This window comes from Nelusetta ayraudi, unplaced genomic scaffold (assembly GCF_046127955.1).
Source record: "Nelusetta ayraudi isolate G7.1 ecotype Tasmania unplaced genomic scaffold, CSIRO-AGI_Nayr_v1 ptg000084l, whole genome shotgun sequence".
Classification (NCBI taxonomy): domain Eukaryota; kingdom Metazoa; phylum Chordata; class Actinopteri; order Tetraodontiformes; family Monacanthidae; genus Nelusetta; species Nelusetta ayraudi.
Genome location: NW_027466134.1, coordinates 1,156,637 through 1,182,612, shown reverse-complemented (window position 1 = coordinate 1,182,612; position 25,976 = coordinate 1,156,637). Strand labels below are relative to the sequence as shown.

General features: G+C 45.5%; 1 protein-coding gene across 1 annotated transcript in view; it reads left to right on the top strand.

Moving 5' to 3' along the window:
- The window catches only part of col24a1 (collagen type XXIV alpha 1 chain), a 75,988-nt gene extending 50,060 nt beyond the window's left edge, over positions 1 to 25,928 (top strand). Inside the window, exons 32-60 of the mRNA XM_076045375.1 lie at positions 1,342 to 1,395; positions 1,781 to 1,834; positions 1,939 to 1,992; positions 2,244 to 2,297; positions 3,156 to 3,209; positions 3,606 to 3,713; positions 4,407 to 4,460; positions 4,778 to 4,885; positions 5,812 to 5,865; positions 8,094 to 8,147; positions 8,289 to 8,345; positions 9,776 to 9,829; positions 10,730 to 10,783; positions 11,028 to 11,081; positions 12,447 to 12,500; positions 12,993 to 13,100; positions 16,724 to 16,831; positions 16,921 to 17,028; positions 18,488 to 18,541; positions 18,977 to 19,039; positions 19,246 to 19,299; positions 19,461 to 19,496; positions 20,561 to 20,596; positions 20,977 to 21,003; positions 21,827 to 21,892; positions 22,232 to 22,400; positions 22,510 to 22,619; positions 22,774 to 23,001; positions 24,429 to 25,928. Coding sequence (XP_075901490.1) covers positions 1,342 to 1,395; positions 1,781 to 1,834; positions 1,939 to 1,992; positions 2,244 to 2,297; positions 3,156 to 3,209; positions 3,606 to 3,713; positions 4,407 to 4,460; positions 4,778 to 4,885; positions 5,812 to 5,865; positions 8,094 to 8,147; positions 8,289 to 8,345; positions 9,776 to 9,829; positions 10,730 to 10,783; positions 11,028 to 11,081; positions 12,447 to 12,500; positions 12,993 to 13,100; positions 16,724 to 16,831; positions 16,921 to 17,028; positions 18,488 to 18,541; positions 18,977 to 19,039; positions 19,246 to 19,299; positions 19,461 to 19,496; positions 20,561 to 20,596; positions 20,977 to 21,003; positions 21,827 to 21,892; positions 22,232 to 22,400; positions 22,510 to 22,619; positions 22,774 to 23,001; positions 24,429 to 24,575 — 2,235 coding nt within the window. The 3' untranslated portion in view covers positions 24,576 to 25,928. The remainder of the gene's footprint in view (positions 1 to 1,341; positions 1,396 to 1,780; positions 1,835 to 1,938; positions 1,993 to 2,243; positions 2,298 to 3,155; positions 3,210 to 3,605; positions 3,714 to 4,406; positions 4,461 to 4,777; positions 4,886 to 5,811; positions 5,866 to 8,093; positions 8,148 to 8,288; positions 8,346 to 9,775; positions 9,830 to 10,729; positions 10,784 to 11,027; positions 11,082 to 12,446; positions 12,501 to 12,992; positions 13,101 to 16,723; positions 16,832 to 16,920; positions 17,029 to 18,487; positions 18,542 to 18,976; positions 19,040 to 19,245; positions 19,300 to 19,460; positions 19,497 to 20,560; positions 20,597 to 20,976; positions 21,004 to 21,826; positions 21,893 to 22,231; positions 22,401 to 22,509; positions 22,620 to 22,773; positions 23,002 to 24,428) is intronic.
- Positions 25,929 to 25,976: the final 48 nt, after the last annotated feature.

Genomic DNA, 25,976 nt, shown 5'->3' with positions numbered 1-25,976 from the left:
GCTCAGTGTTTCCCTCATGCTGATATAAGGCGAGGCAGCTTTATTTACACAGCACATTTCATACACAAGGCAACTCAGTGTGCTTTACATGATTAAAAATTCAAACATTTTAAAACCATTCAAGAAATGGAACACAGTCTTCGAAGTAAAGTTGCAAAAAAATAGAGCAGTAATAAAAGAGAATAGAAATAAAAATATGATACTGAAATAGAATAAGATGACCAAAAGCACTCAATTATAACCCTGAGAGAAAGAGTCTTTCACCTGGATTTAAAAACATCCACACTTGGGCCTGACTTCACGTCTTCCTCCCACAATATTCCTGCTGCCAGGCGCCACCTGTAGGGCGTTTGAAGATGTAGAGCGCCATCTTGTGTCCGAGAAGGTCTTGACCCATCACGAAACTTTGCTCAGACAATGTTTTTTGTTTGTTGCTGTTGTTGTTTGAAATCATCATATTGTGAGCTGATGTGATAGAAGCTCTACATTAGTTGTTGTTGCTGCTATTTATTTTTTTGATAGTTTGTTATTGTCGCAGAAAAGCAGTTCTTGGTGCCGTTGGGTTTTGAGGACCAGTAATGACATCCGCCTGCTTTATTATATACTGTACAGGGTTCATTTGATCGTGACCACAAATCTAATCTAATCAGCCAATCACGTGCAACACAAGTTCAAAGTGAGCATCAGTCGCAGCCTGTATTTACACTCACAGGCCACCTTGTATAAGTGGCCTGTGAGTAAATTTTTGTGTCTATTAAAAGTTCATTTACCGTTTGTAGGGACACCGTTTGCTCATTGATTTTCTTGGTTGAAAAGTATCTCGGAAAATCTGCCGAAAGCCTCAACGCCACGCAGAGGTCTCAGGTTTGCCGTCTGGTGCTGGAAAAATAAATATGAACATGCGGCTGAACGGCGGCGCTCACTTCGCAAAGTAAAAGCACCACAGCAGAGCAGAAACACGAAACATAAACGCATAATGAATCAATTGAGTGGCTTCTAACATCTGTCGGTTAATAATGAGCACGGCACCGAGTCATTTGGCCAATGAGCTAATTGTCGCTGCTACTGAAACTGCGAATCAATCAGATGTCCACACACGCGACTCATTTCCTCTCGCGGTGATGAATGAAACCCTGTTTCCACCTCAGGCTGTCTTGCCACTGGAATGGATGGAGGGTTTATTTATTTTATTTTATTTTATTTTTTTGGAGAAAGTATCCGTGCACGCGCTACTCCACCGCTACTCCAGCACATCGCACATTCAGTCCTGCCGCCAATAGGGATTATTTTCTCCTGCTTGTTTTCTCTGCGATTGGCCTGAGCTCCTGACTGTGTTTGCAGGGGAAAGCAGGCGTCCCTGGGAGCACCGGGGAGAGGGGACCTCACGGCGAGCCTGTAAGTATCACATGATGGGAAGGTGTTTCAGGGCTGCTTCTAGTTTTTAAGCCGAGGAGGCCGTGAAGAGAGCAGGACTTGAAATAAGCGTTGCTGGTTGTGTGTCTCTGTGCTGTCGCTGTCGTCGCTCCTTGAGACAAAACAAGATGCCCTCGACTTCTCTCTCAAACTTTATCCAATCAGACTCTGCGTGAAAATGGTTCCTGCTTTTCGGATTTAAGGTTTCCCAGAATCACAATAGACTCAGTTGTTAAATAAGACCGGGTTGTTTTATGGTATGGCTGCCCTTCAGCGGCTTTGCCTCCACTCATTTAAATGTTTTTTGTTAATTGTTTCAATATTGCACAAACGATAAAGACCACCATGGTGGTTGTTGCTCTTGCAGGGACCCAGAGGACCTCCTGGAGAAGCTGGACCAGATGGAGAGCAGGGCCCTGAAGTAATTTTTCCTTATTTAGGTTCTAGTTGAATAACACTTTGCCAATGAGCTTGAGGTTCAGGCCTGAATCCTGCTTATTGTTTCTCTCGCTGTCTCCTCCACAGGGCGGACCCGGTGCTGAGGGGGAGCCAGGTGCCGTCGGAGAACCTGGGTTAAAGGTCAGCGACCTCACAGCGGCATCCTTATCTTTGAAATCGCTCCTCTCATTTAAGCTCTCGGAAAAGATCCCGACTCAGCCCGCTTCAGTTTGTCCACGTCACCAATGTGGACGTCTGGCGGCGGAGGAACCGGATTCACTGTCAAGTCCGGAAAATGAGTCTGGTGTCGCGTGTTTTGCCTACCTTGAGGTGCAGGAGTGCTGGAGAAAATACCAGTTGTGTGTTCTCTGTGTGTGTGTGTGTGTGCACAGGGTGATGTCGGTCCTCCCGGAGCTGAAGGGGAACAAGGCCAGGAGGGAATGAGGGTGAGTGACTGCAAACAAGGCCGCTAATCCCTTCCTGCCTCGTGTTTGGGTTCATCTGAACCCGGCGGGCCGTTTATTTACCCCCCCACCCTCCCCAAACCCCAAACCCAACAAAATGTGAGACCGTCACCCCCCACCCCCCACCCCTTGACCCCTAACCAATCCCCTCTGCTGGCCCTGAAACAGAAGAGTGCGACAGGATTACTGCTTCTTCTACTCGACTCTCAAACTGAACACCATCGTCCTCGGAGGAGTTGAGAAATCAGGAGATGTTGATGTTTAATTCGGCGCGTGCAGATCGTATCACGCAGCCAGACTGCTTGACAATTGGAGCTGAAAAGGTTTATATTTCTCAATGGGAAACGCTCCGAAGGACAAACCCGCTGCCACCGATTGGCTGCTGAAATGGTTAAAAAAAAAAAAAAGCAACACGTGGTGTTTTTTTTTGCATGTCAGCTTTGTTTATCGTCATTGCTTTCAGATGGTCTCAGACTTCACGTTGGCCAAGCTGTTTGTTTTTTTTGCCGGGTATCTGTACAGGAGTGTGGCTGAACTTCTTCATCAGTTCCCTCATTATCACTATTTTGTTATATGCATGGTTCTCTCATTGCACATTGAGCATTGCAAGAGCCCTTTAAAGCCTTTGCCTTTCTTGACTTCTCTGACAGAAAGATTTGAAATATTGAGCCGAGATATCCAAGTTTGGTTGTTAACGCGCTACAACCCACTTCAGTAGCCTGTTTCTTTCGAGCACTGTGAGCTGACATGCGGGATATAACTTTAAGGAGAAAAAAAATCCTATCAAAACGATGTTGACTTTTCAACTGTTTGTTTGTTTGTTTGTTTGTTTGTTTGCAGGGCCCTCCTGGTCCCCCTGGTGAAGACGGCCCTCAGGGAAAAGATGGCGCAAAGGTGAACGTCGCTGCGTCTTGTGATCGATCAACTCACTCCTCCAATGAGCTTTATGGTTTTTCTCATTATTTGGATTTTTTTTTCACCTGCCTGCTTTATTTCATTCAATCGTTAATTTGAAGTATTTCCATGATCTGCAGAGAGATTATTTAAGGCATGTATCCGATTTTTGGATTATTACACAATGCAGTGATTTCCTGATTCCACTTCAAATTTGATTTTGACATTAACTCTCCGTGGAAAAAATATAGTTTGCCTTCAATGTTTCTGGACACTGTAGACTGGCTGACCTTTGACCTCCCTGCGTTGGTCGTTTAAAATGTGCCTTTATCTATTTAACCAGGGTTGGTCTCTGATTTTTTTTGGGGGGCCTTCTGCCTCTGTTGCCATTCTTAGGGGGACCCTGGTGAACACGGACCAATTGGAGAGCCAGGAGACAAGGGAGTGGAGGGGGACCCTGGACCCCCTGGACTTTCTGGAGAGCCTGGGAAACAAGGTTTTCGTGTAAGTTTATTTTATTTTACATACAGCCAGAAACAACATCTGTCTTATGAAACTTTATTTGCAGGGGATGTGCGCTGGCATCCCGATGGACTAGCAACATGCTTGCTTTCAATTAAAGACAACAGTAGGGCTCTAGCAAGACCAAGGGACATTTCAGTTTGTTGCACACAAGGTCCCTTTATTTTTGCAAATTCTTGAAAGATGTATGCTGAAAATAAAGACAGACAGCAGTTAACGTCTTCACGCGCATGTTCTCCAATGAGACACAGAGGTACAGCTCGTGAGAATTTCAACTGAAGGACCAGAAAGCAAAATTAAATTCAAACGAGTTAATGCACGATTTGACCAGCAGGGGTCAGCCTTCTCCTCAGCAACGACCGTGTTTGAACTTGGAAGTGACTCCAGGTCATTGATTGTAGACGTCAGGAAAGGTTCTCTCAAGGTGTAGGTTTGTTTTGAGATGCATATCAAGATGCATGGTGTCCAAATGTGAACACCATGATGAAGAGAGAGGTCTGCTTAGACACAAAGAGAAAACCATTGAAGAACTCGTCTTTGGGATTTTTGCTCAAAATCAACTTGTTGGAGAGCAGCACGTTCTCAAAGTTTAGAGAAATGCATTCATTGCACTCAGAGATTTCATCTATGATGGCGTTTTACGATGTGACAATAATATAACACCTCCTGTTTCAGGGGCCAGAGGGAAAACTTGGGCCACCGGGGAACAGAGGACGGCAGGGCAAGAAGGTAAAAACACCTCCGGCAGTCCAGCTCCTGTCGTCACAAACAGCAAACAGGACCTGCACATCACATTCCGACAGCCCTTGACAAGAGCTAATGGTTTTTCACCTGTCACCGCTCTTGCTCGGAGCAATGACAGGTCCACTCATTATCTCCTGAATGAAGCTAAATTGCCCCTTAAGCTGCTTTTAAACTTGGACTTGTTTTCGTTTTAAGGACAAATCCATTAGCATGGACGCTCCCTGCTGTCAAAGAGGAGAAGAATGTTGATATTTCATCTCCGTAACTGGTTTCCTCCTTTGTGATCTTCCACCTGTGTCCAGGGTGAGAGAGGCCCTCCAGGCGTTGTTGGCGAGATGGGCTCGCGAGGAGACATCGGACAACCAGGGGAGCCGGGGCTGAAAGGTGCCCGAGGGACTCGAGGCAGCACCGTTAGTTTCCTGTCTTCTCTTTTTTGTTTCCCTCTCAATCAGTGTCGTCGCCAGCAGCAGTGTTGACGAGTGTTCGGAGGCAACGGAAAGCAGTGTGCTGCTACTTGTCAGCCACAACAATAGAATCTTACTGTCACTAACTAAGTAACAGGCAATCTCCGATGAAAAGAAACAACCTCTCCTAGAACTGTTTGTGCATTGCACAATGGATTTTTTTTTATGACAGCTATTAAAATAAAAATAATTTACTTTAGAGTCAGTAGACCTAATTTAGTTTTAATTTTATCGGTGTCCTGATAAGTGTTATAATCTGCTTTGTGGTTCCTTGCCTTATAGCCTGATCACTGGCTGTTTGACCGGCCTGTATCATGCAAATTAAAACAAGTGCCTTCTTTTGCACTTAAGTTACAAGTTACTCTGTAAGTTGTAACTTAAAATTAGCCCAAGTTCAGATGTGAAGTGCGGTGCGAAAATCCAAAAACATCCGTAATTCCTGAGAAAATATAGTGTTATATTTGTATTATATTATACATCTCGTAAGTTTGTAAATATGTAACCTCTTATGTAAAAACTCACAAGTGCTCAATGTAAAACCAGAACAGTTGATAAAAGACGAGAAAACCGGAACGGCGAACGATGACGATCGCCAATGAGAGCAAAAATGAAGGCCTCCACTTTTGGACCCCACAATCTGCTGCACAACTGCTTCCTCCGCCGCAGTGAAACTATGTTGGGATGTTGTTTGGACAACTGTGGAGAAAAGATTTGCGCCCCGCTCGTGAAACAACCGTGCACGTCAGACAGTAAAGCCTGCATGTCTGCGAGAGGCCGAGCGCGGGTTCAGGTGGGAGGGGGGAAAGATGACGACGGAGAAGCAAAACACACTGCTCAGACTTGTGTGCGTTTTTTTTCTGCACTGCTTTCAGGGTCAGCCTGGAGTCATGGGTGTAGAAGGGCAACCCGGACTAGCAGGATACACAGTGAGTTACCGTTATTGGTCTTCTTTGCCTGTATATGCAGGGGGTATGAATGTGCAAAAACAAATGATGTGTTCACTCTGTACCGTGCAAACAGAAGCTTGCGCGTGAGCTGCAGATCTCCACTTGTTGCCGAGGCCTCCGAGAAGGTGCCAGGCGCTGAAATCACAGCCACGGCTGCAAATCGCAACACTTGCAAAATCAGAATGCGCCTCCATCAGTTTGACACCGTTAAAAAAAAGCTCAGGTTTTCTGCCTTAAAATGATGAAGGGTTTTTTTTTTTCTCAAAACATTTTGACAATCCAGTGATCTGTAACTGGTAGATCAGCACCAGTGCCCTGACACCAGCTCCCCAACGGGACCTCAGAGTGTACACGATGACGGACCAAGCCTCTCCCGGGCTTCCTCAGCTGCTCTCCCTTCTTATCACCACGTCTGCAGTGCATCTCTGTTTGTCTCTGCCTATCTGCTCGCAGCCAGAGAGACGAGGTGTGGACGCACTGTGGGTGTGTGAAGTGATGATGTCAAGTGAGGCGTCCTGTTACAAGAAGGTGTCAGAGAGAATTATACAGCCCAGCACCGGCGCAGCATCAATGAGCGAAGCATTTTCCCCATGATAAGTCAATGAACTGAAGAAACTCAACACATCATTTTAAGGGAGAAAACAACATGCATGAAGTGACTGGAGATGATGAGTACTCACAAATTCATGCAACACAATCCGCCATGATGCGACTCCAGCTGAAAGGCTTGTGTGACCTAAAATGTTGAAGCCAACTTTATGAACAGCGAATGACTTTTTGATGGCTAAGAACCCCGGTGATGCTTTTTATTTTCAGTGTGCTGCTCAAAGCCACAACAGAAACTCATCATGATTGTCGAAGAATTACAGTGGAAAAGAATGCAGTCAAGGGAATAATTGTTGATCAGACATAATCTTTTCTGTCTTTCTAAAGTGTCGCAGCAAACACAAACAAATGCAAATGATTTGGTTTTTATTTATTTGTTGACAAGAAAGAAAAAAAATCTCAAAACTAAATTCTTGTACTCGGGTAAAACATTTTTATGATTTTCATGTTGCCAACTAAAATTGAAATTAAAATACAATTGTTTAAAATTCTTGTCCTTGAGCTGGGATGTGTTCTCTTGCTGAAACACTCAGTCTGGCCCTGGGGGGGGGGGGGCAGGTTCACCGTGGGTTGTGGGTGACTGGGAGACGTGAGAGTGCTTCTCAGTGCAATATATCACAAATGTGGTGTCCAAAAACCTTTTTTTCCACCACTGTATTGGTGTTGGGGACGTTTCCATGGAGCCGGTCGTGGTCATGCCTCTATCGTATTTTGGCTGTCTGCGTGGGTGCGTGTGTGAATTTGCAGCGTTGTGCAGATGTTGTCATGTGCCCTGTTTGCGCCGCAGGCTATTTGGCTTGCAGGTTTCCGCCAAATCCATGCGCGTATGATCCTTCCAGCTTTGTGTTGCAGCCAAAATGTGCCCGGCGGGGACAAGAGTAAACCAGCAGCTCAACGCCATTGGTTAGAAGATTGCCTGCCGAGCCCTCGGGCGGATAAAACAAATGCATTTTCAGCTGTCATCAGCGCTGTAACAGAACTGAAATGCAAAAACCGCCCATGTCATTCTTATGTAATTATTCAAGAACGAAAAAATACCTGGAGAGAAAAAAAGGCTGCTTACATTTATACTGATGAAAAGTCAGCCGAACCTGATTGTCTCCATGGCAAAAAAAATCTATGGCTGTTTTTTTTTTTTTTTTTTTTTTTTTTTTTCATGTTTGTTTTTCTGTTTTATTTCTGGGAAGCCTCACAGCCCGATGGGTGCCAGCATCAGTGAGTTTGGGTTATGCAACCCAAACCGGGCACCGCAAGTTCATCGAGCGCCCTTTTTTTGTGTGTTTGTGTGTGTGTGTGTGTGTGTGTGTGTGTGTGTGTGTGTGTGTGTGTGTGCGAAGGCTCTCCGGCTCGTTAACACTTGACTCGAGTTGCCGAGTGATTTGGAAGCGCGGGCCAAAATCACAATCTTGTGTGACAGAATGGACGCTCGACACACGGAGCCGTGTTTATATAAAACAGGCCTGATTAATATGCTGACAGCCGAACTCGTGTTTCTAATCGACGCACGCGGCTGTCAGCAGCAGCACGGAGGGTCACTTGGGTGGAAGCAGTCCCCGCCTTCTTATGACACCTTTTTGTTTTGTTTTTGTTCTCGCTTTCAGGGTCACCCGGGCAAGCCTGGACCCATTGGGCCACCGGGCGCCAAAGGTGAAAAGGTAACACGATGCCTTAATGCGTTTGGAATCATTTCAGTATTTAGGCTTTGCGTTGAAAAAGAAACTCCCTCCTGCCACATTTGGTTACAAAATCTGGTCACACATTTGTGTGTGTGATTGTTGGTGTTTGCTACATTCCAGGGTTATCCAGGTGAAGACAATAAGACCCCCGGACCACCAGGGACCTTAGGTGAACCAGTAGGTCTTGCTTTTCTTTACACTCTCTGTTCTAAACCCTAGGAGCTCCCACTCTGTTTACTCCAGGCTGTTGAAATATGGGATTGACCCTGACAATAAAAGTCAATCCCGATTAACTCCAGCTTTTATCGTCATGTGTGCCCTGTTGTATAAATATGTCTCCAGTAGGCCGACCCTGATGTTCTTCTAATGCTGCTTTTCTCTGGTAACCTTCTATGCATGGAAATTAAAAGTGAAACCATGTATTCCAGACAACTATTTGTCTTCATTGATGTTCACAGATGTTTAAGTGTAAGGTTAAACCTCAAGGCTCAGTTTACCTTCTACCAATTAAATTTAGATTTAATCCTAGATTAAAAAATCTAGACTGAAGCAAGAATCTCGTGATGGCGAACACGGCGGACGCGTCTTTCCTTCCCGTTTCTCAGTGCGGCTCTCCAGCACATTGTTTTGTCTGACGGGATCAGGTTTGCCAGTGAGGTTTATAATCCAAACCCCTTATTAAAGTCTTACATAAGAGCGTCAGAACGTATAGAGGCAGCATTGTGAAGACCACACTTCTTCGCTTCCTTCAATGCATTTTTCAACAGAGTTTTCCACCTCGGTGCACGTGCAGTGAGTGCGGCTGGTTGCGCACAAAGCTACCGATCACCGGCCAGGCTGATCACACTGGCATAACGGTGCACTGCAGAACACTAGCAACAGATCTGGAGCCTCAGCGAGGAAGGGAATCCCATCTCAAGTAATCATATGTAAAAAAAAATCTAATAACAACAGAGGGCTAGCACAGCATCTCTCCAAACCGCTTGTGTGGTTTCTTCTAAATGGACGCTAATATAGTTTGATTGGAAATGTTCGGGAAAGAATAGCTTTAAGTGAGCTGGCACGCTGCCATACCAGCCAACTTGCTTGCCAGAAGGTCCCGTGTCCGTGAGAGCCGACGTGAAAGCGGTCCCTGGCGAGGCGGCTGCTGTGAATATTTTAACTCCAGTCCTGTTTTTAACGTTAGTAGAAACAAAAAAAAAAAATTGAACCGCTGAGTCTTTAGGAAACTTGGATCGCTGCGCACAACCTCTTGTAGTCACGTGTTATTTTGTGTTTTTCTTCTTTTTCTTTTTTTTTCCTTTCCCCCCACGTGCGCGCGTGTGCGTGCTGGAGCGCATGACCTCCTTCAGCCTCGAATTCTTTCCTCCTATCAAACACCAAAATTGTTTAGAACGTGCTTATAAATCGCCACGAGAGCCTCCATCAAGGTAGCGAACTGACCGGCGATGCGTCTCCTGCGGCTGAACGACCCCAGCCGAGAAGAGGATCTACAATTCAAACTGTGTGCAGGCCTGTTGAGTCAACCCACTGTAACGTGGGTGAAATGAAATCATGCCTTGTGTGAGGCGCACGTGTGTTTACGCCTGTGCCGTTTGTCTACACAGGGGCCCCCGGGTGAACGAGGAGAGCGCGGAGAGCCCGGCGACGAAGGCTATCAGGTAGACGAAAATCATCAAATGAATGTCAGACGCGCAGGGCTTGTGTTGCAGGGTTTGTTGTTTGGTCTGGTCGGGGGTGGGAGGCTCGGTCGGTTCGTCGCCGCCGCGCTCAGGTGAAGGCGCGGACCACACACGTCGGGGCGGATTACGAAATTCCTCCGTATGAAGTCGGAGGAAATCTGTTGGTTTTGCCCCCCCCCCCCCCCCCCCCCCTCTCCCGGACCCGCATCGTGCCTTTTTAGGCACATAATTCTTCACACACACGCACATGCATGTGCTACTTGGGTTATATATAGTTCACTGAACAGCTGGACTTGATGCTACGCTGCAGATTGGGACGGCACGGAGGGCCTCTGCAGGAGCTGTTTTGAAGTGGGCTGATAGAAGCGGTCAGATTTTCAGTTTTAGCGGCGGCCCGGTGTTGAAACGCTATTCACGAATAAACACAACGGAAAGGGCAAACTGTCAAAAGAAACGAGTCATCGCTCCATTGAGGTTCGGTTAGCAGGTGTTGCCTCAAAGCCTCGGGATTCAAACTCTGAATGCAGACATCAAAGCCATTTGGTTGCATCACAGGAACAGTTTAAGCTAGCAGAACGCCAGCCAGTTTTAAAATGTCCATATTTCAAAATGTGCTGTTTTACTTGTGGTCAATCAGTGTTTTCACTGGAAAGATGGATGTAGACACGGTCAGCGTCAAGTCCAACGAACTCTTATTACGGAATTTAACACCGCCGTCAGAACACAGCAGTGCAACTTCACCATTCAATTTGGACGCTAAGTTTCCGAAGAACTGAGGATCTGCATAAACCTCTGCGGTCTTCCAGCGAACAAAGTTTAGTGGCTTGTTCTTGTCAGCTGTTGTTGCCAAGTTGTAAATCTGTTTGTGTTTCATCTCAGGGTCATCTTGGTGCTGTTGGGCCTCGTGGAGCTGTTGGACCACAGGGTCCTCCGGTATGTCAGCAAAATGTCTGTAGGGCAGAAATGACAATATATAAGTGTGTATCAGTGAAGCAAACACATTTCTAATGTCATTAAATAGTTTTTGATACATTGATCAAAACGGTGGCAGTCTGATTTTCCTTGGAAATTTTGTTTGAACTTTTTTCTTGTGTTGTACTATTTAAACAACGGTGCATGCATACTTTGTAAGAAAAACAGTTTAGCTTGTAATTTTTTTTATTCTCATTTTATTTAGGGCTCTCCAGGCTCACCCGGAGAGCTTGGCCCCAAAGGAGAAATGGGATCTTTGGTAAGTTCACTGTTCTTTACAACAAAAAAAAAAGTGAAAAGTAAAATAAGTAAAAAAGGATGTTGGAAAAAAAGTTTGTTTGAAGTCCCAAAAGTCCGCTGCCATCTTTCATTCAAGCATGAAGGGTTGCTGCAGGCTACAAACAGAGGGCTAAATATACAGTTTTCTTTAGAACTGCAGATGTATTTTGGATAACTTGTCATGCAGTAAGGGACCTTTAAATGTGATCCTGACTTTTAGAAGAAAAAAGGGTAGTTGAAATGCTGGATTACAGACATCGTGAGGACATCATCGCCATGCTTGATTTTTGCTAACGACCTTTAAATGAAGAACGGGCTGCGATCGGCTTGAAACAATACAACGGAGCAGTAACAAGAGAGGGAACGCCAGGAAAGGGCGGCTGGAAGAAAAATCACCTCATCGTCCAAGTATTGGGAGTGGAAAGCAGCGCGACTGTCTGCAATTAATGATTTCATTCATTGAAGGAAGTCTTTTCTCGCCGATCCGTACAGTAAGCGCGGGTCAGGCTAAAATGGGAGGCCTGCTTACGGGCCTCCTGATTGCATAACCACGGCTCCCCCTTTGAAACGGCTCGGGGGCCGCCTTGAGCGCCGTTCCACTTGTTGTTGTTGTTTTTTCGATAGCGAAAGCCTCACAGGCTTCCAGATCCCACCGACTCGCTTCCACTTTGCGCGGTGGCTCGTGGTGCGCGTACGTGCGATTACACAACCGGTTCACGTCGCGGGTTGTCCTCATGTAAAAGCTTGGCTGGGCTATCAGAACCAGATTGAGCCGTGACGAGATCTGTTACATTTCTGCTCTCCGTGAGCGCTCCCATTCGAGTGTCACCCAGTAAATGACTTTGTGATACTTGACATCCTTACATTCTTACGTAAGATAAAGTTGGAACGGGTGAAGGATGGAAAGCACGTCTGCTGTTTTTTTCTTCCTGAGACTCGTGTGTGTGTGTGTGTGTGTGTGTGTGTGTGTGTGTGTGTGTCAACAAAACACGAGGGTGTTTTGGCTCTAAAATCCGCCCATAAGGGTGCGTGAGTGCGCAAACGAATTAACGATGCTGTTGTTGTTAAAACCAACACCGTGCCGTGTTTTCCGCGCCGGTGTTATGCCAGCGCCTCCGGCGTGATTTAGCCCAACGCACGTTTAAACAGTCGGGCGTATTTCTTTCACCGCCGCCTGCGCCGAGGAAAGCGGGAGAAACGGGCCCGCACTCGGATTTTCCGTAAGACTCCCTGTTAGACACGGCCTTTAAAAACGCACGTGAGCCAGTGAGATGCACTGGCGTGCGTGTGCCTTTCGGTGATTACTCATGTGCGTCTCGCTCCTTACGTCTGTGTGTTTACCCAGGGCCCAGCGGGAAAGAAAGGCGAGAGGGGGCTGAGTGGATCTCCTGGCGTTGAGGTGAGTCCCACACTTTTCCCTCGCTTTAAAACACACACCGAGTGCGTGGTGTGACCAGCGGCCGGTGCGCTCACATGCCAGGTTGGGCGGGGGGGTCCGGTTACATTGATAACATTGAAAAAGTAAAAAAATAAAAAAAAGAAGAAGCCACATTGAACCATCACGATTTCTACAGTAGCTTCAAACATGAATCTGCTGAGGTCCTTGTTATGTAACCCATGTGACATCACAGCTGGCATGAGCACCGTCCCACATGAGATCACATGAGACAACTGGGATTCGTTTCAATCAATCAATTCGATTCCGATTCCGAGGGCTACGATTCAATTCATAATTGCAGTTAATCTAAGAATCATTTTTTTTTCCCCACCCCTATTTGCAGCATGTGCTAAAAAAGACTATTAAAACTCACAACACTGGGCCTCCAGTGGGACCATCATAAAAAAGAAAACAATATATGATGTGAATCTTATGATTTGCTGAATCTTGCAGGGGCCCATCGGTTTACCTGGACTGACGGGATTGAGGGGATACCCAGGATCTGATGGCCCACCAGGACTGACTGGCGTACAAGGACTACCAGGAAGCGCAGGACGACCGGTAATCACCTGAAGCAGTTTGGACACAGTGGAAGTGTTTGAAGTTAGACAGTTTTCATTTTCAGGCCCTTTTTTATTTTTGCCGTGCAGTGTAGCATTTGTTACATATTGTGTTTTTAAAAAAAAATAAATAAATATGAGTCCACTGCCTCCAGTGGTTGCAGAGACCGGTACTGAGACAAGTACAACTCCAATTGCTTTCCTCCAATTCCACCTCAGATTTTGTTTTGGCAGTCGCCAGAAGCAAAATAGCCCATTAAAAAGAAAGTCAATAAATGGTTTGGCTTTCAGAAGAAAAATTAGCCTTGCAGTGAAGTCTTACCTTCTTTAATTAATTCCAAGCCATGCTCAACAAATAATGACATGCCTGTCTGTGCGCAGCCTCATTGCTCAGCACTGAGAATGTGGGTCACGGAAGGAATTGGAAGATTTTCTCACATAACTGAGGGTTGAAGTTGAATGTTTCCATCCCTCTGCTCAGGGCGTAATTAACATCGCAGACCTGAGCTCTGTTGTGAAGGCGTTTAAACAAACAAACTAACTTCTCCCTTCGCCTTCTATCGACTTTGCACATGTGGCCAATTACTTTGCAACCGTGATTTATTTTGTTCGCCTTTTTTTTTTTTTGCTCCTTGTCTGCCCACCGGAAGAGGAGACCTTTTTTCCTGGTGAAGCTTCTTCTTTAGTTTCTCGTGTGAGACCTGCAGCTGAGATCATTCAAGCGCTGTTTGATGTCTCAAACTTCTTCTGGCTGCGTCACAGGAGGTTCATCCAAATAGCAGCACAGCAGGATCGGTCTCGGATGCTCCGCACAGGGTTGTTGTTAGTCCAGAGGCGGAAAGCATTTCTTCTTTCATCTGATGTTTTTCATTTTGCACAAGGTTGTGTAAAAGCTCCGCCTAATCTCATTTCAAACATTGATGTTCACGTTGACAGCGTCAATGTTGCTTTTTTTCATTAGCAGGGAGAGATATGCGGCCTATTCCTCTCCAGCTTCTTTTATAAATAAAAAAATACACATGCAGTAAATTTGAAAATAGTAGAGAAACAGAAACAAACCTTCACTGACTGCAATCTGTGACTCATGTTTGGAGATAGATTTTCTTAAGCCAGCTGTGTCCGCCAGCAGCCTAAACCTCTTGTTTCACTTCTAAGCATCACAACGAGCCAAAATCTGGAAATTCTATTTGCTAAATTCTATTTTCCCACTGCAGAGTGCTGCGTACGGAGACCTTGCAAATTCATCACAGTTGCTTTTTTCCCCCCCCTCTCATGGCTGAATGTTTTCTTCATCATGTCTTTCATTTTGTATTTACTGCATCGTTTACGTTCACATAAGCGGCTGGATGCCTTTGCTAAGAGGACGCCCATGTGCTCGTCATATTTCTTCCCCGCAAATTGAACCAGAGAGTTACATCACAACTTGCTGCTTTCATCCAGGACTCCAGCGAAGCAGTTGCCCTCTACCCTCAAATCTCCCCCTTCCCCAACTACAACAACTCTGGAAGAGAATTTTGAGGCCCTCTGTTCACAGATCTCCAGCTTTGGCTTTCTGATTTTGTTTGTTGTTGTTGTTTTCTTCCCTCTTCTCCCGTTGCTGTTTCTGTCTTACGGTCTGTTTTGTGTGCGTTGCGTGTCTGGCTTGGCGAGGCACTGAAAATATGAATTTGCTTTGGTTTGACTCTTGTATAGTTATTTATTTTGTCATTAATTTGCACTGTCATTTCAAAGAAGTCAACTTAAGCTGTTAGACAGCTCTGGTAAACTGATTTTTGAATATTATGGGATTTAGATTTGGATGAATCTGTTGCTGGAACTGATGAGACGTGATCACAGGATGGCGCCGAGTTGACGTACATAGTGAAGAGTTGCTGCTTCCTCACATTTTCCAAAGTCATCAAGTGAGACCCGCCCACACAAAAACACACCAGCGCACTGTTTGGCAATTTCAAATCAAAAATCCCGATGACACCGAGGCTCTTTTTCTTGCGTAAGAGCTCTGCGGCACCTGCAGGTCGGGGCTCTCAGTGACGCGCAATTGCATCCCGGTGTTCTGTTGCGCAGCCGATGGTGATGGATGAACAGGAGACGGTGTCGGAGATTACGGGCCGCTCAGCCTGGCGTTTTAATATCGCCTGCTGTCCTCTGCCCAGCCGCAGCGCCGGCGGAGCAGGAAACCGCTGCGGTCTGAGCTTTGGAGACAGCGGCTCGGTAGCAGCTCGTCAGTCTTCTAGGAGCGCCGCGGCGTCGAGAGACGACCGAGCCGAGGAGAAGACAGAGGGGGGGGGCGAGTTTGTCTTTGTAGCTCCGACACTTGGAGATGTGTTTGGATAGAAAGTCACACTCGAGGTGCAACATTTTTGAATTATGTTGCCGCGGCTTGTCACGTTAGAACCGGGGGCTTCCTTTGAAGCGGTGATGATACTTCCACGCGGATGTGTGGCTACGGTAGCCGTCACTCGGGGGGGGGGGGCTGTTGTGTGAAAATGGGTTTGTGGTGAGCGGCTGCACTCGCACTCACTCTGTCATCGTGGTTAAGTCGCCTTTTTGTCTTGATCGCGTTCTGGGTCTTTGCATTTTGCGCACATCAGCGCTCACGTTCACATGATGAATAAGAGTCACGTTTTTTTTTTTTTTTTTATAACTACTGTGTGTCATTTGCACAGGCGTCTGCGAGGCAGCACACATTTTAAAGCCATAGAAAAATGAGACCACGGCGGCCCATTCCAGGCTCCATGCTACTTAATGCTAATGTCACCCTGCAGATATGATTTATCCATCTCAATTTAGAGCAATGACAGAAGAGAACCTGCAGCCTGTTTCTCCGCAGACTTGAACAGAACAACCTCCTTCTGTCTGAACTTCCATTTGAACTTCTTTTTTCATTACTTAACTTCTTCATCAGTCCAGAGGTCCACAGTTTTCTTCCCTGGCAGCGACAGCTTGTGTTCTTGTGTGTGTGTGTGTGTATTCCTAAAATCATCAAACATCATAATTAAACTGCACCTCGCTCACCCTGCTGTTAGTATTTCAAAGTATTTCAGTTGCCACAAATTTGCCTGAAACACATGAATGTGATTTCTTTGGAGAAAAAAAAAACAAAAACCTTGATGACTCATCAAGTTTACGATCGACTCTCTGCATCTTCTCAGAGAGACTTTGATGGTCAGGAGTAGTGGAACCAAATACGCAGAAGAACGCCTTTGGTATTTCGGATCAGTATTTGTCACAGGTTCTGAATATTTATCATCAAGCCGGTAACCCAAAAACGTACCAGCAGGCAGAAAATAAAAGTATGTTTTGCTTTTTTCCGGTCAAAGGAACTGCTGAATTTGCAGGTCTTGACCAGCGTGCTGTAAGTAACCGCGGAGATGCTCGGCAGGGACAGTCGGAGTTTCCCTTGTTGATATGTTGCCTCAATGAAAACCTACACAATAAAAGGCTAAAGTTTAGCAGTGTGAAGAGGCCTACAAGATTTAGATTTGGGGGTAAAATGTTCTTAATTATTCTAAAAATTATTATTATTATTTTTTTTAGTATATTTTTATTTATTCATTATTATTTAATTTGTCTTAATGTGATGTGAGGCAACGTTGACTGACATCAACTCTCATTTACGGTCAGGGTCAGAGAGGCTCGGCTGGAACGGAGGGCTTTGTTGGTCGCCCAGGTCCCAGAGGAGAAGTGGGACCACCTGGACCACCTGGAGAAAGAGGTCCGCCTGGTGAAAAGGTAGAAACACACATTGTTGAAGTAATAAAAGAAAACAGTCTCATAAATTGCACTTTATTTTTAACCTCTGTCTCTCTGTTGGTTTTTAGGGGGATCCAGGACTGCTGGGTGACAGAGGAACCTCGGGAATGAAAGGTCTGGAGGGGGCTGCAGGTGACCAGGGAAAGAAAGGTGACATTGGGGCCAAAGGACAACCGGTAAGAACAACAGCCGTCTTTAACTCGAGCAAAAATACGTTTTGGATTAGGTCTTGTAGCCACAGCATTAATAGTCCAATATCACACTGGTGAGGCGTGTTGTCAACAATCCTGGGGGAATCCAACCAACCATCCACAACTAGACACAATGTAGAGCTGCCAGTTACCCCAATGGGAATGAATGAGGAAGGAAGCTGGGGAACCTGGAGGGAATCGGTGTAGACGCATGGAGAACATACAAACTCTTGGCTGGAATTAAACCCACAACCTTCTTGCTGTGAGGCAACAATGCGAGCAACAACGGCATCAAGCTGCTCGTCTATATTAGACGAAATGAAGAATAGAAAAATTGAAAAGTCTCGGTCCAGGTGTTCTTTTTGTTACGACAAAATTGTAAAGATCTTTCAAGGGAAAGCAAACTCAACTCATCCTAATAACACCATATAATTACTTGGTTATTTTTATTCCTACCAGTTCTTGGGTCCAGTTTATGGTGATGATATTCTTAGTGATGCTCGACAGGGTAGAAGGTTTTTATTTTTATTTTTTTAATGGCAACAGCAGCATCTCTTTGAACTCTCTAAATCCTATCAGGTCTGTCAGTGTGTTGTGTTCCTCTCACATTGATACCATGCTGAGCAAAAGGAGCATTTTCATGAGCCTATATAGTCAATCTAAATATAGCCTCCAAGGGTTTAGATGGCCATTCTGTGGTGGCGCTTGAAATGTGCGTGTGACACTTTTCCACCCCGAGTGGTGAAGCAAATTATCTGGGCGAGACCGAGGAATGGAAACATTCCGCCTGCTCAGGCCAAGTTATGTAAGATCCCTCACGCCGGAGCCCATTAAAAAAAGGTGCTCCACTTAACTTATGTAACTCCCCCGCCCCCCCGAAAAGAAGAAAAAAAAATATAAACAACATTCAATCCCGTGCTCTCGCCTGCCTCGGCTGTTTTCTTTTTTTTTTTTGCTTCATTTTCCTCCATTGATGCTCGGGAAACGGAGAGCAGGCCGGGGCCCTTTGGGTCTGATCCCTTTACAGCGTTTCGCTGCGTCGTTTTCTTGCTCAAAGACGTCGGCCTGTAAGCAGAGCTGTCCAGAGGATGTGGACGACTCGCTGCACAAACACAGTGGCCGCCACCCCGGAGGACAGACGCTGCTCAGACACCCAATAGGTAGTGACACCTGACCCTGCACTGTTGCGTCTCCCGCAGGGTGTCTGGCTGCGGTCTGGGGCTACTGTTGATCCAGACATGGGCCCCTTGTGTGCCCTACTTCTTTGAAACAGACAGGGACATTTATGAAAGATCAACTTTCTCCGCTCCTACTGTGTCTGGTGGACCTGTTGGTGTTAAAGAAAGACTTTGCAAACAATAAGAGTACTACCGACGTTCGCGCCGTGCGTTTTTTCTTAAACATTTTTGCTATTAAAATGTTGTTCATGTCGTTCTGTTCATAGGGCGAAGTCGGAGATCCGGGGTTTGTTGGGTTACAGGGATTTCCAGGGCCAATGGTAAGCTGCTACATCAAGTAGTATGACAGACGGTTTCATATTGGGTGAAGAAAAGCACTGAGGCAGTGGTTCTCTATTGGTGGAGTCTCAGGAGCCACATTATTTTTCTTATCATGAAGTCGCGACCCAAATTTATTCCACAAAGATAAAAATGCGAGCGCATCTCAGTCATATCTAGTCATTGGATTACAGAAATAATCAAATTGCGTGTCCTGCAAAATAAATGCCCAACATTTTATAATAATACATATATGAATATATGTGTATATATATATAAATATTAAAATCACTTTTTAAAGAAAAGGGGAAACTGCCCACGAATCTGCGACCCAATCAAAACAGCTCCACGACCCACCAGTTGAGAAACACCGCACCAAGGCATGAGTTCCTGGTGGATGACACACTCAAGATGACAACACTTGTGTCTTCTAACAGGGGCCTAATGGAGATGTAGGATTCAGGGGCTTTCCCGGCCCCAAAGGCCCCATGGGTAATTTGGTAAGTGTCATAAAAATTGTTGGTTCCATTGCTGTTTCTGCACGTGCTCAGTGTCACAGCGTCAGACAGGGGTGGATTCGAAAACGAAGCACCATTGCATAAAACCCAGAGACCTCCTCTACTGATGTGGAGGCAAACTGGTGACCAACTCTTGAAGAATGCGAACACGAAAACATTTTTCTCATCTCATTGTTTGTTTATTTTAGGGTTTTACTGGACCCGTCGGCCCAGAAGGACTGATAGGCCCCATGGGGAAACCAGTAGGTTTCTTTATGCGCTTGAAATGAGAATTATGTAACAACAATGTCATTGCACACGAGGTGTGGCGCTCTGGAAGCGGTGCTTCGTTGAGCCATGCTATATATCATGCACAGCGTGAGATGAATGGTGTTTTTAATTACGCTGTTCCTCTTTTCCACAGGGGCCGAGGGGTCCGAAAGGAATCAGCGGCGAAATGGTACGATCTGATTTAAAACCAGCGCTCCCAACACTGAAGCAGTCCGACAGGCTGATGATGTCATACTGAGTTGAAATATGGCTTTGAAATATGATTAAATGTTCTTATGCCGTGCAACAACAACGCGGTTGTGCTTCACTGCAATGCGTTATATGCGCCGCGCTCGCAAACAGTGCAGCGCTTTTGGGGCGAAATGCACAGAAAACGGAAACAGTTTTCCGTATATTAGTGCATTTTTTGGGTGCAATCTGAAATTTCATCCGCAAGTCAAATTCCCCCTGACATTTTGAGAGTAGCGTGGCGATGACGTGGCGACGCACAAGGTGGCTGCTGCATCAGACTAACTGTAGATGTCAAAGGTCACATTTCAAGGCACCCTAAGAGCCTTCACGCTCCAGGCCTTTGCGCCGTTGGGCAGAACCCCACCGGCTGAGTGAGAATAAGCACTCCTGCTCATCGCGCGGCCAGCCGTCGCCTCTCGCCTCTCGCTCTCCGAGCCTCCCCCGAGTGTGAACGCTGGCGAGGAAATGCCTTGTCAAAATGTTAGCGTGACAAACCACAGTGCAATCCCCTTCGCCCGGGCCGTAATGCCCACCGGAGTAATATCCTCGGCTTCAGTCGGCTTAAATGTCCCTCCGATTGACACGACACCCCACACACGCCGGCCTGCACAATGGATCCCTTATCCCGTCCTGCTTCTCCAGCGCCCGTGGACATCGAATATTTGCGCACCCCTCACATGTGTAGACATAAACTCTCTTAAACTGTACAAACAGACTTAATACAAACCAGCTGCGGCGGGGCAGCTTCTGCAGAGAGGAGGCAGTGGGCATTCATTTGGGTTATGTACAGTGTGGCACGCGGTCAAACTCTCGGTGCAGGAAAAAAACCGTGAGTCCAACGTGCGGCTCGAGTTGAATTCCCCCGATACACACTGTCCTTAAGCTCACGCCGGCTGCGGCTTTACCCGTAAGCTCGCCAGGACAAACGGTGTAAAAATATTTAATATTTGCACAATTTTACCCCTTTTTTTTTTTTTAATGCTGTGTTTTTAACACTTCCAGGGGCCTCAAGGACCACAGGGAAGTCCAGGGCCGAGAGTAAGTGTTTGGAGTTTCGCCTTCACTTTTGAGGAATCGCTATGCTCCATATTGGAAAAATAATATTGCAATATATATATATATATATATATATATTTATTTATTTTTTAAGTAAAAAGCAAAAGAAGTCCATAAACACAGGGCACTCAGAGGAGCTGACATTTCACTCTCATTTATGTGTCGTTGCCTCTCCAGAATAAAAGCCAATTTGCCCAATGTGTATCTTTACAAAACAAGATATGATGAAGCTGTTTTGTGGCTTAATATCCCTAAAAATAAAAAGCCTCATGTCACCTGTTGAGGAAGTAATTACAGCCGTGACAGACAACTCAGATGTCTTACTTACTTGTGTTTTATGTCCCTTTCTTTTTCCTTTTTAGGGACCTCCTGGTGCTCCAGGCCCAACGGTAAGTCATGAATGGGACTCATGTAGACTTGAGTTGTTCAGTTGTAACATCGATGTAAATGCCATTGTCTGTGAAGCGTGTAGGAAAAGCCCCTCTTGTGCACTCTCGTGTTTGGAATGTCGCGCTTTTAAAACTGACTAAGCCATCTGTCGTCATCCTGATGTATACCTTAATCCCAGTTTGGCGGGATTGTAATCCCGTCCTATAGTTTCCACAAAGACGTTCTGAGCGCTGACTGAAGTTTTCACAGAATCTTCTTGTAAAGTCGACCGCTGAGCACCGTAGGAGTGTCAGCGAGTGCGTTATTGTCCAAGTATTTGCTCATACGCAACAAGTTAGAGAATCATCCAGTGACTTTCAGTAAGACCGGCTGTAATTTTGTCCGTGAAGGTCGCTGGTTGGCCCTCTCCCCTTGTGTTATCTTCTGCGATCAAAGTTCTATGCGAATGACCTTTTCCTCTGAGAACTAATTCAAAACGGAGTAAAAAAAGAAAGTACATCCGAGGCCTCCGCAGACACACATTATATGATAACTGTGGTGTTTGCGCTGAGTGGAATGTGTTATTCTTCCCCCTACTGAAGCCTGGAATGTGGGGGATTGTTGATGTAAGAGTTATTTTACTGCTTTCCTCTGGCATTAAGGTGTATTCTTATCCTATTAAAGTTTTCTCTGTAAACCGCATGATTGTTGAAACTGCCGTGTTTTTCCTTATTACGGCCGAACAAGCCCGCCGATTAAAATCTCTCCGTTGAAAAACAACGGACGGGGCCATCGAATCCTCCGTGTTTTCATTAACCAAATGTGTTGATTTTGAATCCGCAGAGGGTCATGTATGATGACTTGGCAGGCCACGCCTTATCTGAGTCGAACGCTGCCCTCAGGACAGAGGTAAGGCACTGACTGAAGCCACGTTGATGGGGAGAATGTGCTGAACGAATGGCAAATCAGCAGAATTTTCAGCTTATTTATGTAATTCTTATGTATTTTCTGCTGATAGGGCTTACCAGCGGGGTAATGATCACGGGATAAATAATCAGCCAATAAGTCACGCCTGATTTAACACGCACTCATCAAAAAAAAAATGAGTTGATGCAGAGGAATGTAGCGAGTAGCATCAATACCTGCCTGATCCCAGCAAAAGCAGACAATCTTCTTGAGGTGCTTTATGAAGTGGGCGCTGAGGCTCTGCCAATTCTCACTGTGCTGCCCCCGCCTCCACCTACCCAGAGCTTCATGAACACAGAGATGAGTCTACCAGACGAGAACGTGGAGATCCTCAAGACGCTCCGTTACCTCAGCACCGTGATCGAGAGCATCAAAAAGCCTCTGGGAACGCGGGAGAACCCGGCTCGTGTCTGCAAGGATCTGCTCAACTGTCAACACAAGCTTAATGATGGTGAGAGTCCAATGCATGCCAGGTATAATGTTACATAAGCCTTTGAACGGTAAGATTTGTGTAAATGAAATGAACTTGCTTTTTTTGTGTGTGTGTGTTTGGCTGCCAGGTCTCTTCTGGGTTGATCCAAACTTGGGCTGCACTTCTGACGCTTTCAAGGTTTTCTGTAACTTTACGGCGGGAGGGCAGACTTGTTTACATCCAGAGGCCTCTGATAAGGTAAGAGGAGAAAACAGTCTGTGTGATCATTTGGTGCATGTATCATTTGATTTTAATCTGTCACAGCTTTATGAACAAAAAAATAAAATAAATATCCCGACAAAACTTCCTTAAGCTGACAGATCACACGTGTTCATCGCTTTGCGCAAAACAGATGGTGTTTGGTGTCGACAAAGTCCAAATGAAATTTCTCCACTTGCTGAGCACCGAGGCCAGCCACCACGTCACGCTCCACTGCAAGAACCACCAGCCTTCCGACGGCTTCGGCTCCACGGGGTCCACGCCGCAGGAGGACACCGGTCCTCGCTTCTCCGGCTGGAACAAACAGACGTTTGAGAAAGACACACTACTTGAACCACACGTGCTACAAGACGACTGCAAGGTGACGAGCCAGACGAAGACACAGCTGGAGTGATTGCGTGTTGCTTTTCTCTATTTTCACGTGCCAAACAGCAATTTTGGTTTGAAATCAGCGGAGCGCACAGCTGGCTGTGATTTTATGTCAATGGGGACCGGATGTGTGTTCTTTCTTTGAGTAGCCGGGAAATATGTATGAACGAGGGGAACCCATGTGGGACGTTGAGGTTACAGAGAGTAGAGATAAAGAATGTGGAGGAGTTCAAGGGCAGTCCACAATCAAACAGAAGCTCCCGCACGCTGCTCAGCTCTCACTCAGACCTTCGTCAGACATTACACATCTCTCTCTATGTATAGGCGTGTGGTAGATGCAGTTAGCCAATCAGGAGGCTGGAGGGCTCAGCATAGCTGATGGGCCTCACCTGTCAGGTAAAACAAGTAGAAGCAGAAGTAGCCTGGATCAGGTAAGAACAACAGGACAGATGTACATCACGGGGGTCGGGCCCAGGACGCTGGCTGTTTTAGAGACTATGGAGATCAGGCGGCAAAGCTAGTGGTTACGTAGATGTGACCAGGACGATCAGGAATAAGTGCATGTGAGGGACCGAGCATATTACGTAGATATTTTAGGGAATAAACCAAGAGAGGCCAGACTGAGATGGTTCCTATATGAACACAGGAGGGACAGTCGTCAGTGGAAGGACGCTGAGGTTGACACTGGCGGTCAGAAGAAGAGATTTATAGATGTAGTGAAAGAGAACATGAGGTCAGTTGGTGTGAGAGGACGAGGGTGAGGTGGAGGCGATTGGCTGAGGTCACCACTAAAAAGAAGAAGATGCAGCATCCAACATAAAACATGTGCTTTCCAAAAATCCATGGAGTAAAAGAAGCTGCTGTGCTTTGTGCTGTTACTGTGACATCACAGCTTCTATGAGACACAAGTGTGAGATTAGCTGGGATCAACATCAGGGCGGCTGCCTTCCACCATATGGAATTTTCTGACGAAAGAGTGACGCTGAAGTCAGCCGCTGGATCACCGAGCCGATCGCTCTCATTTCAATCTATCGCTTAATCGCTGAGGCTGACGTTACATCACGGCTGTGAGCGTACAAATTTGGGTGCTCATACATCGCAATGAGCTTTCTTCCCAACAGATGCTGGTAATTGTTACCTACTGGGCTCGTTGTATCATATTGAAGGAATTGAATCTAGAGAATTAGCAGCAGATTTTTTCTATATTTAATGAATGCAGAGCTTATGGTATTGGTCTGAAAAATGGGATTCATTTTGAACGTTTGTTTTCCCAGAAAGCTACTTGGCAACACGGACAAAAGCATTCCTAAAAGTCTCAATGCCATTTGTGTAATTTATAATGGACATTGAAACTCATTATGTAACAGTGTTTGTGTTACCAATTTGAACTATGTATTTCTTCTACTCATCCTCCTCCAGATCCAAGATGGCAGCTGGCACCAGTCACGCTTCTTCTTCTATACTCAGGACAGTCGTCAGCTCCCTATCGTGGACATACAGCGACTCCCAACACTGCAGCACAACAGTCAGCGGCATATAGAAATTGGTCCCGTCTGCTTCTTCTGACATGAACACCACTGTGGTGTAAACCTGTGTACTCGGACGACCTAATTTCAAGGCTGCAAAGCCGCTTCCCACCAAAGAGCTAGTTGCAGGTTTCGGGAAACGTTAATGAGGAGCAACTATCGTCCAGCGGGACAACTCGACGTCTGTGGAACACCCAGGCCACAGTGGCCAAAGGAGAACAGTGTATTACCAGTATTTATCGATCGTTGTTTTTTTGAAAAGTGTTTCTGTGGGGGAAAAAAAAAAAAAAATCCCTATCCAAATGGTGCTTAGGTCGGCTTGAATATGGACCCATTGTACTCCCTGATCACAGGGTAGGACCTGAGCTGCCACCTTTATCCAAACCGTAAAATCGCACGCGTCTCACCCCTCAAACGCATCGCACACCCAGACCATCCGAAGCAGAGGCCTAACCTGAGAGAGTGAGCCAGGCCTCTTGGTAGGAGCACTGTCGAACTTAAGGTTATAATGAGTGCAATAGCATGTGGATAATGAGTGAATGCTTTAGGTATTTCTTTTTTTTCTGATTAAAGGCTATATTTGACATTGTTTTCATGGTTTCTTTCCCCCCCGTCTTTGGTCCTGCCCAGTTGGACCTGTACATCTTTACAGATGGTGCTCTACCTCTACCTGCTTATTTGCCTTCTAGAATAATGCCAATGTCAAATTAGTATTTTTGTGTGTTCTATGTACCGGTTACATAAAGATTTGTCATGTTGAATAGGTACTTATGTTGATTTGGTCATTTCTAATTTATGAACCAGTTTATTTTTTTTATTACACTTCTTTTTTCTTTTTTCTTTTTTTTTTTTTTTTTTTAGCTTTTCCTTCTGTGTGGTAGGTTCTTCAGGGGAAACCTATCGTTGGTGCTGCAACAGAATGAGTCAACAGTAACTTGTTATGTTTCCTGTGTATATATTGAGGCATACTGTATGTTTATTTAATTCTTTTTTGTTTTTGTTTTTTTTTCACATAACTGTACCACAGTAAGTTAAACTCTCAGAGAACTACTTGGTCAAACACAGCTCAGTAAAAAAAAAAAAAAAACACAAAAAACACAAAAAACACACAAAAAAATGAAAACAAAAAAAGTATTTATGTTTAAACTGTGTGATTGTATGATCCCATTTGTGACATTACATCCAGAATCCTGGTTTTCCAGCTCATTCAGTGGTGGACTGGCAGCTACACTGGGCCAGAGTCAAAATACACACGACAAACAGTCATCATATTAAGTTATATTACCTTGAGAAAGGTGTCATAATATAAAGTCTGTGGCGGATAACATTGAATTCAAATGTGTACATAATTAATAATTTGATATATGAATAAATTGAGCATTTTATCCACAAATGACCTATGTTTTTTCTCAACTCAATGTTGTGTTAACAGTGTGTCCAG